Below are 10,951 nucleotides of genomic sequence, written 5' to 3'. Positions count from 1 at the left end.
ATCTTGACCCGTATTAGCTTCTAATATTTCAGAATTAATTAATAATTTAATTAATTCTTATTGATTAGTTTTAGTATCCACTAAAATATTCAATCATAGATAATGTTCATGTCTACGTGCTATGTATGCAATCATTTAGGCTTTATACACGAATGCAGTGTAAATCCATACATAGACTAAGGTAACCATCTAGCAATAATTTGTAATCACTCAGCGTGATAAAATTAATTAGTCTTAAACTATAAAGCACCATGAATTGATTACTGTGTAATTCAATTTCTTCATCTAGCCTACATCCTAATTAATTCGGTACATTATGCATCATCATCAAATTAATTGTTTTATTTTCAAGATATAATAAACTTCTCTTGAATGATAAAATCATTCCTCCTATGACCATGGATTTCAAGTACTAATATCTCTATCAAGTATCCAGGAAGTTAACTCCTAATTCAAGCGAGCGATAAATCCTTTATTGACTCAACACTATTCTCTATATACTTTGTCATACATCCAACTACCGCATTAATCACAATATGATTAAAGACTGCTTTTAATGACGTCAAAGTGCATAACTCTATGCATAGAATAAATAAAAGTCTCAAGTCAAAAGATCAGTTACACTAATTCATAAGAGGAATGACCAATGATATTTAATATGTGATTTTCTCTTAAACGGATCATGTCCAATATACCTCTAAACTCAAGGCACCCTTAAATCAACTTGGATATTCATCCATCGGTCTATTTCGACCTAATTATACTTAGCGTTGATCTAAATATCCATGTCCCCTCTAAATATCTATTCGATCAAGGACTGTTTTAAGATTAATATACTCATCAATCCATGGAACTTTATTATTAATCATATATGTACATGCAGAAAAGTAAATGATTAACGACAAATACTTGCCTTTATAAAATAATTATCCATAAAATATTTAAGGAGTATTTTGTCACATAAGTGCACACACTAACATCAACTACTTACAGGGCTCCACTCCCCATCACACTCCGATATTCTAATGTTGATCGGTCATCCCAGGAGCCCAGCTCCCCACTCGGATGTCATCCGGGCCCAACTCCTTACTCAACTACTTACGAGGCTCTGTTCCCTGTCACACTCTGATCGACTAATGCCAATCAGACATCCTGGTGCCCAACTCTCTACTCAACTATTTACGGGGCTCTATGCCCCATAACACTCAGATTGGCTAGAGCCGATCGGACATCTCAAGGGCCCAACTCCCCACTTGAATGTCATTGGAGCCTAACTCCCCACTCAACTACTTACAGGGCTCTGCTCCCCATTATACTCCAATCGTCCAATGTCAATCGGACATCCCGAGGGTCCAGTTCTCCACTCGAATGCCATCGGGTCCAACTCCCCACTTAACTACTTACGGGGATCCTTGTCCTCGACCTATCTCTCTATTAGTGGGATAGACGACAAGTGGCCTATTAGGCTTTCTTGCCCACGAACACACTTAGTCATTAATATTTCACATGAATTTGTCAGAAAGTCAGAGAGACTATATCTTTGCATGGATAAAGGATATTCCTCTCATACCTACTGATACGGTGATAAAGAGGGGTCCCACTAAAGATAGGTCAAAGCAAGGAAGATAGGCTGATGTGGAAGTCAAAGTCAAAGTCGGCTAAGCGGGCCAATTACGGCTGAGCGAACGGCATGCCCGAGTGGACGAGCAAGGCCAAATGGATAACTCGAGGTTAAGAGACAAACATGTAGTGCATCCCCCGACCGACCACCCTATCGAGCGGGAGGCGTGTCCGTCCTGATGAGAGGTAGCCCTTTGACAATGGAAAAGCTACGTGAAGGGAGATTGCTCGGTGCAGTACAATCGAGCGGGCGTGTTTCGACCGAGTGGCTACCAGTCGACCTACAACGAGGCCCACTTGTAAATCTCCTCGTACTCTTTTAGATGTTTGTGTCATTGATAACAGAGCATGTTCCGCAGACAAATCGTATAATAAAAGTTTCTAGATTGTTATACCAGAGATATACATGCTCATTTAAAGAAAGGTATCAGAGACACTTTTTGACTTATCTTTTCATAGGATAATTGGGAAAGCGTGTGCACGCTTTGACATACGTGCACAAACACTATATTAGTACTATAAAAGGGGTTTCCATCTACAAGAAGAGGTATGCGCAACTTATTATTCTACACGTTTTAGCTACAGTTTTTCACTATTCTCTTACTCACCGGAAATTGACTCGAGCATCGGAGGGTCAACGTCAGGAACCCCTTCCCGGTCTGACACACGATTTTGTGCTGCAGAATTACGTGAAGTCTTCATTTCGTCAAACTTCCAGTCACATTCCCAACTTGTCATCTTCTCCATTTTCATACAAGAACAACTACGATGAGACTGTTGGATATACTGGAAGCATACCGATTAGACACGCTGTCTAGCAATAATGTGATGCCCCGTTAATGCGAGGATTATAGATGCTTTATAAAAAGAGTCCCTCTCCGCTATTGCAGGTACACTAATTGATGAATTCACTTTCCATTTCAGTGTTCTTCTTCCCTCCAATATATTAACTTGACTGTTAGAGTAGACGTGTCAAGGATCCCTTTACCTGCTTCCTAACGATCTTTCTACTTGTGGTTGCAAGCATTCCCAGCTCAAAGTCTTTTTCTAATTAATCATCAAACCAGTTCACCTCTCATCGCTTCCCGAGGTAACGATCACGATCACGTTACAAGAAGAAAACCTCTTCCACAATTTCAAAAGCATCATCAACGTCTCTATCCCTCGTCATTATCACTCTTAGATGAGGCAGCAGATTAAATGAGACGGCAGATTCCCGCCGCATCATATACTATTCTTGTTTTTTTTTAAAAAAAAAAAAACAATATTCCTTAAATTTTCTATTCAGTTAATAAAATACACTCATTACTTGGTTTAATTAAGTAGGACAGGTAAATTCAACCCAACTTACAAACCCGCAACTTCCACACTATTCAATTTATATGAATTTTTTTTTTGTTCCACCTTTAAAACAGGTAATTAACTAATATTATCAAAACTGTTACAAAAGGGAGAAAAAAAGAAAAGAAAAAATTAAGACATTTGATACATGCTACTCTCAAGTAAATGATTTACAAACTCTAAATTGGTATGCTCGTTACAATCTTCAGTGAATTGCTGCTTGAAGCTCCTGTATTCACATTTACTTGGGAGAACCCTCATGGTTCCTTCAAGGTAGGTTCCAGGCAGCCACAGAGTAAAGCTAAAGAGAGTAGAGCAACCTTTCCTTGCCGATCGATCGATCGATCTAGCGCCGCCGAGGTAATGTACAAGTGTGCCATGCTGAGAGGTATCAGTCAGACACTGATGTTTGCTTGCAATGTCTGATGGTGGTGCCTCATTCATTCAATCAGTGTACCTAAGTATTGTCCTCTTGGAAAGCTCTGTATACAAAATCTCGAAAACGCCTCGAGTACTGCTTTGGATCGACAGCGGATATCGAGGATGGATCATGCTGAATGGACTTGTACGCGTGCTCGAGCTTTTTACTGATATCGTAGTCTTGTAGTATGTCGATAATGCCGAAGATCAAGACTACGTCGAAGAATTCCCCCGTGGGTTCTCCGATCAGTTGGGGCTCGCCGTCGGTCCTCCTGGCAGTTAATTCAGCCTTCGCGGACATGTTCAGGCCTAGCCGAACGTTTCTCGACCTACGACGTTGACAACAAGAGATGAACAATGGTGACACTTGAGCTACTCATCATTCAACAATGTGATTGGCAGTACAGACATGGTTTTATTACCTATTGGAATCAGAAAGGAATTGATCCTTTTCTAGTTTTGAAAGCTGAATTGTTGCTTCTCTTTTGTTATCACCACCTTTCAACGAAACAAAGTCTAATCAGAGAACAGAGATTGATAGTTTGATGTCGTTGTGAAATTAGATTGAACCTTCAGATGAAGAGGTCTCTCTCGAGTATCGAAAATGGACACCGACCAGGAGACTGTAATCCATGATCCTTTCTTGCTCAAGAAATTCACAATCCCTGTCAATTTGCCTATAGAAAAGATGTAAATGATCTCTTATCTTCATACACAAGAAGGTACTATAAAGTTGATGATACCTTTGGAACTCTTGAAACCAAGAACGGTGTAGTCGGAAAATGAAGTTAAGATCGAGATCTTTTAAGGTGGTGTTTTCGTTGATCTCCGACTCCGGCTTACTGGTCATGCGGCCATGGGATGATCCTTTGAGGTCGAAGCGCCTATGAATGGCAAACTCGGAGCAAAACAAGTTCTCCATGATAACGAAACGGACCTAGATGGCCATTACAGAAGGAACAATAGGCCTTAATTACATGCCATGAAACATAAAATCTTTGTAATGGGGAAGTTGTGGAAGCTACTGACCTTCTTCTGTGCAGCCCCAGTTAACTTCACACAGTGAAGGCCAAAAAACTTGGTCACCAAACTCTTCTCGAATTTCCTCACGTAGCTGTAGTACGCCGGGAGCATTCTCAAAAGGACCTAGAGCAACAATTGTTTGGTAGAAGGCTCGATCAGGAAAAAGAAGAAGAAGAAGATGATGATGAGTTCTCTCACTTTTACTTCAGATTTCTTCATTGTCTTGATCATGTATTTGTCATCGTTAGTCAAGTAGAAGAAACTTCCACTCTTCCCGGGAGATGAGAGTTCTCTGAGTGCATCGTTTCCGCAGAGAGACAACATATAATCAGCTGGATCTACTTTGAACAGCCTGCAAAGTGTCCTGGACATTCAATTTAAGTAATAATGGATCAACAAATCTGAAGTAGGGATGAGTAAAAGGTCCAAAAGATGTATGTATACAATAGAATTCTTGCAGTAACCTGAACACCAAAGGGCAGTAGTCTTTCCACTTGAATTCACAAGATTGATGTGGAGGTGTGTGCTTTGATCCTTCAGATGGAAACTTGGTCCACACTTTCTCTTTCGGATCGAAGGCCGACGATTTCAGCTCGGCTTGAGTGTGGCCTTGTTTGCCTACTGCATGTCTGTAACATCGACACTTGGTTGATGATCATCAATCAAATGAAGGCTAGAAACACAGAGCAAGCATTAGCAAGACACAAGGTTGTACCTGATGCCGAGTTGGAGATTGAGCATGAGCTCGTAGTTCTTGTGGCCTTTGGTGATGGTCTCTCCTTGCTTCTTCGGCGGCCTCGGCGGCGCCCACGACCTGCGCGGCGGCCGGGAAGCTAGTTTGGCCTCTGTCTCATGCAGCCGGGAGCTGGCAATGTCATCCTTCGCGACGTCCAACGGGATCTCCCCGATGACGGTATGGGTCCTCCCGTTGGACCTTCTGGGCGCCCCGCCGTGGCCGCTGATGTCCACTGACGCCCGCCTTTGCGGGCGGTCCGACGACGAGGACGACGGCCGCCACATCTCGACGTCCGACCAGTTGAGGACCTTCTGTGAGGGGAGCACGGACACGCTCTCCCCCGGAGCGATCTTGCACTCGCGGAGGTCGGCCGAGAAGGCTTCCTGTGGGTCCCGGGCGGTGGGGGTGGTCGCCATCGACGATGGGTGGTACACGCCCTGCTGGATTCCGGCGTCGTCCTTGGTCCATACTCCGACGTAGAGGCTGCCATCTGGCCACCGGTAGCTGCCGTTGCCCTTGGGACACCCGTCTTCCCACCCGCCGTCGTACCGGCTGCCATTGGCGGAGATGAGGGTACCGCGGTTGTGGATGAGGCCGGCCACCCACTGCCCTACGTACTCCGCCCCGCTGCTCCACACGTACCGGCCGTGGCCGTCCTGGAGGCCGGAGCGCCACTCGCCGTCGTAGTAGTCCCCATTGGAATAGGATTTCTTGCCGTGTCCGTGCTTGAGGTTCATGGACCAGTTGCCCCAGTAGGTGTCGCTGCTGGCGCCGGTGAAGATGCCGAAGCCGTCCATGAATCCGGCCTTGAACTCCCCCTCGTAGGTCGACCCCGACGGCCAGGAGAACTTCCCGCGGCCGGTGATTTTCCCGCGCCGCCACTCGCCCTCGTACATACACCCGTCGGTCCAGAGGAGCTTGCCAGCGCCGTGGGGGACGCCGCCGGACCACTGGCCGGAGTAGTAGTCGCCGCTGGGGAGGACGAGCTCGGCTCGGTAGAGCTCCTCCTCCTCCGTCTCCGTCGACGCCGCAATCGAGGAGTCATCGCCCCAGCCGCGGGAGGAGGTGGAAGCAGAGTCGTCGTCGGCGGACATGGGGGACACCTGGCAGACCCGGCGCCGGCTGCCGGCGTGGTACACCTGCTGCGCTTTGCGGACCGCTGACTCCCACGACTTGGCGATGTTCTGCTGCCGCCGGTGCTCTTTGTACATTCTACTCCTTTGCCGTCGCCGTCTCTCCCCCTCCCTTCTACTCCTTCCCCGTCGCGACGACCGCCATTGCCGGAATCACTTACAGAAATTATGCAAACGAGTTTTCCACAAATTTACGTAGAAAAAAAATAAAGAAAGATTGCGATAAAAGACCAAGAAAGCCAAAATTGGGCTGTCTGTTATCACAACCAAAAAACTCTTTTCGCTTCATTATTGTTCTTGATTAGCCATTCTTCTAATTTGAGCCATCCAATCCGCCCTAACAAATGGAAGGCGAGCCTAATTGTCGCCCCGAACAAATCTCGTTTTCTTTTTCGGGCACACAAACAAAGTTCGGTAAATTGCCAAATCCCTAGCATCAAATTCAACTTTCTCTTCGATCGTAAAAAAAAAAAAAATTGTTCAACTCAAAAAAATCATGTTAAATTGGATAGAAAATATAAAATACTATACAAATAAAAAACATAAAAAAATATTATAGATTCTAATTTAATTAAGTTAAATTTAAGATAAATTATATCAACTTTTTATTTTATTTTTCTAATGTCAGGACTCAGGAGAAAATTAGTCGAGTTGACTGTTAAAGTGTTTAGGATTATTTATCCACATAAATATCACCAAAAAACAAAGACAAAATTACAATAATGTGGCGAATGGCGGTAGTCTCGTCACAGTCTGTTGACTATTTCAGGTATCCAGTTCAGCGTCCGTAACAATAACGAAGTTGGTCAACGGAATCTATTAATGGATTGATTTGGGTACACGTGCGTGTTTTTTTCGCCGTGTTGCTTTGGGTCGTCCATGCCAGCTTGCTTTTTTTTGACTGCTAGATTTTGTGGCGCCATCTCGCCGACACGTCACTCATATTCAATTAAATGGCAGGGACCCAAAGTGAGAGTCTCTCTTTCCCTCTACTTGTTTACTTGGGAGGTTAAAAATAAAAACTACAGATCTCAATTTACCTTTTTTTTTAAAGTATAAATTATATTCATTTCTCTTATTTACGAGTTATTTTCCCAGAGTCCATTCATTTAGAGGTAATAGCTCAAGAAGAATTCGGAGACTTTGGTAAACAGTGTGCATGACTTGCTTATCTAGAGTAGAATTCAAATCAAGGATATTGAGGACACAATTTTATTATTTATTCTTTTATTCTTCTTGCAACTCTCACAATTTTATTTTTCTCCGTATCCCATTTTTCACGAGTTCTTCATCAAGCCACAGTCCACAGCCCGCTTTATTGAGGACACAAAGATGAATAGTTTGGCCCACTATGCGATCGCCTACCATCGACCAAATAATATCGATATCAATTCTCAAGTAGTCAAGTGAAGAACGGCTTCTTCCATGATTTCCTATTTGCATTATATTAATCACCTACAAGGAGAAAAAGATGTATAGATTTGACCTCCAAATTAAAAACTACAAAATCTCAACATTATTTAATTTCCCAACTCACCTCTTCCCACCATTTTTATTAATATATTTCTTAGAGGAAAAAATAATATTATTAGCCTTAAATCTATCATTTGACTACAACTTAATTATCTCCTTAGGATAGGGGCAAAGGCTCCCTATGCACCGTTACATTAATAATTAATAGTCAATATCCAATATAATTTTTTAAAAGGTTTGTAAAATTGAAAAAACTCAAAAAAAAAAAAAAAAATTGAATGAGTGTGGAGGTGAAGTTTGGGGTTTTTAGTCCAAGAACAAGTTTGATTTTTCAAAATTATTTTTTTGGAGATGAAGCTAATAATCATTGAAAAAAATAATATTACATGTTTAACTTTTTAAATAATTAAAAAAATTCATAAATAGTCAAAGTTGCATATTTTTTTTTTAAAAAAAATAAATATATTTGATATGTTAAAAAATACAAATGAATATAATCAAATTAAAATTCATGTTAATTAAATATTAAATAAAGATTATAAATTAAATTAAATTAGAAATCATAAATTTATTAATTAAAAATTATCAATGAATTAAATTAAAGATCACAATTAATTAAAATATTAAGTAAAAATTATATAAAAATATTAAATGAAAAAATAATACATAAAGTTATGTGATTTAGAATCGAAGTGAGATTTTTCAATTGGGGAAAGAATAGTAATTTTTTTAAATTTTTTATATGATATTAGTATGACGTATTAGAAACTATAATAAAAAAAAATTATAAAGAAATTTAACTATTAAAGATGCTCCTTAGCGTAAGGATAAATTGACGAAACTCTAAAAACAAATAAATCACCATTTTTACCGTTAGACAGGGGCAAAGGCCATTAGACCAGAGTCGCCATCAAAATTATGCTAGCGTAATTGATTTGAAATGAATATTCCAAAACCAACACAGCATTGCTACCCATGATCGTTCTTTCACGCATGTGACTTATTTTGTCCAAAGTTTCAGGTGCCAACCAGACAGTAGGTACACCGCGGAGTACACCTTGATGAAACTGCTTGCCAGAATCCCACGCATGCATTACTCTTCCTTCCCTAATCCGACGTCATTCCAGACGTCTAGCTTTCTAGTCAACTCATAATAAGATATAGGTAGAGCGGTTGCCATTTTTGTCTAATTCTTTATCGGCTTAGCGTTCTCAACTTGAGTTCCCGAGTATTTTATGGCAAAATTTCGTCAACACCCTCGTTGTTTTTTATAAACCTTTTAATTTATCTCCCTCGTCTGGATTCTAGAATCTGAATCGACTGTCCTGAGATTATGATATCACGATAGGACATTTAAATTGTCACTCAGATATTCACGATTCAAACCTTAACTATAACGTATTTGTAGAAATTTTTCCTTCAAATAAGAGGCGTAATCAAAAGATGCTAAGCTTCTGGGTTGATCATCACGTGAGCTTCTCGATTAGGCCGGTAAAAAGCTTTCATAGGACCGAACCGACCACTCCTAGGGATAATTAATGAGACTAACTATCATATTTTATTTTATTTTATTTTTTAGGAATTGAAACCTATCAAAAGTGCATTCAAAATTTAAAGCATACAATAATTATTATGATATAATTTTTAAAAATTAACATCATAATTTAATTATATTAGTTTTTTTTGGTGATTAATCTAGAGACTCCAACTATATTTTAGCTAAATTTTTAATAATATTTTAACATTTTTAGATAGATCGAAATAAATAATAAAATATATCATTGGACTTCTTATTATATCAAAATTCTATAAATTTAAAAATTAATTTAATCATATTTATTTATGTCCATTAATGAATTTTTGATAAAAAACTACTTATGAGTATAAATAAATATGGTCGAATTCTATTAAGACTCTCCATTATTTATTTCAGTCTTTTTAGAGATATTAAAATGTTATTATAAGAATTAGTTAGAATAAGATCCTATTCTCTCAAAAAATCTGGTCCACGTAGTAATACAAACTAGCACGAGTGCTAATGCAATTAAGTTTAAAAATCAGAGCACCATAATAATTATGTATATATGTAAAAAAAAAAAAATAGAGGAGTGCAGAGAGTAAGAGAAATAATCCTATTTGATAAAGGAATAAAATGAAAAAAAATACGCATTTTCAAATTTTGAGGCATTTTTTTGGATAAATCTAAATGTTAGGTGCGTTGTTTAGGCAATTCCCGTTTTAAAATTATTACCAAATGCGGTGTATTTTTGTAAGGGCCGAACCGAAAAGTCGGTCCAGCGCAGCGTGCAAAAAGGAATTTTTAATAATACACTTGTAATTTATGTAAGGGAGTCGGATTCGGGTCGCATCATGGAGGTGGCACGGCCAGCGTGACGATCTCCTTCGCTGCATCTCTTCCCTCCCTCTCTCCTTGCCAGTGGGGCGATTCGAGGTGGCGGTTCGAGGTCAACCAGAGCAAGGGTTTTGTATTTTTGCCTGCGCAGCCACAAGTCTTTATTGGACGCCCCGATTCCTTCCCCGGCCCCGAGCCCATTCCCTGTCGTTTCCTCCTCCATTCGCCACCTCCGCGGAGAGAGACGTGAGGGGGAGCCTTTTTTCCTCTTCTCCGACCTCTCTCTCGCTATCCTCTCCCCTTCCACACACTCGCTCCTCCATCCTCATCTTATTGCCTCCACACGATCCCTCCCTCCCTTGTCTCCCCCTCCTTCCCCTCTCTCTCTCTCTCTCTTCGCCTCGCACCCGGCGAGTGGTTTAGTCGGCGGTGAGTGGAGGGTTTGCGAGATTTCTCGATCGCGAATGGCGATTCCCGCCGGTCACTTGGCCGCGCCGTCCGAGATCCTCCTCCGCTCCTCGCACTCGAACCCGCTCTTTCTCTCCTCCACCCGGAACTTGGTCTTCCGCGGTGACTCGGCTCATCTCGGGCAGCGCCAGCGGCGCCGCCGGGCCGCGGCGCTCCGATCGGGTGCCGGTGGCAGGGGGTGGTCGTCTTCGTACGCGGTTAGGGCGGTGCTCGAGCGCCAAGGAGCTGCGCTCGCGGCGTCGGAGGTGAAGCGTAGCCGGTCGGATGATCGGCCTAAGGTAAATGCTTTCTTTCGTTATGTGGAGGTGAGATTCAATGATTCGTGGTTGACTGGGTGATCCGTGCTTCTCTACTAATAATCTTTTCGTTTTTTTATTTATTGTT

General features: G+C 41.4%; 2 protein-coding genes across 2 annotated transcripts in view; one reads left to right on the top strand and one right to left on the bottom strand.

The window, feature by feature from the left end:
* Positions 1 to 3,418: 3,418 nt before the first annotated feature.
* Positions 3,419 to 6,351, bottom strand: LOC121967986 (phosphatidylinositol 4-phosphate 5-kinase 6-like). Its single transcript, XM_042518513.1, has 8 exons — positions 5,120 to 6,351; positions 4,869 to 5,033; positions 4,603 to 4,768; positions 4,411 to 4,527; positions 4,125 to 4,318; positions 3,952 to 4,058; positions 3,804 to 3,879; positions 3,419 to 3,710 (listed from the first exon to the last, which is right to left on the bottom strand). Exons 1-8 carry the CDS (start codon positions 6,349 to 6,351, stop codon positions 3,419 to 3,421), a joined length of 2,349 nt encoding a protein of 782 aa, XP_042374447.1.
* A 3,755-nt stretch (positions 6,352 to 10,106) lies between these two features.
* Positions 10,107 to 10,951, top strand: part of LOC122055660 (ferredoxin-dependent glutamate synthase, chloroplastic-like) — a 42,252-nt gene continuing 41,407 nt past the window's right edge. The window contains exon 1 of the mRNA XM_042617197.1: positions 10,107 to 10,845. Coding sequence (XP_042473131.1) covers positions 10,564 to 10,845 — 282 coding nt within the window. The 5' untranslated portion in view covers positions 10,107 to 10,563. The remainder of the gene's footprint in view (positions 10,846 to 10,951) is intronic.

Source organism: Zingiber officinale, chromosome 3B, assembly GCF_018446385.1.
Source record: "Zingiber officinale cultivar Zhangliang chromosome 3B, Zo_v1.1, whole genome shotgun sequence".
Classification (NCBI taxonomy): domain Eukaryota; kingdom Viridiplantae; phylum Streptophyta; class Magnoliopsida; order Zingiberales; family Zingiberaceae; genus Zingiber; species Zingiber officinale.
Note: the sequence above shows the minus strand (reverse complement) of the source record. Positions and strands in the feature narration are given on the sequence as shown.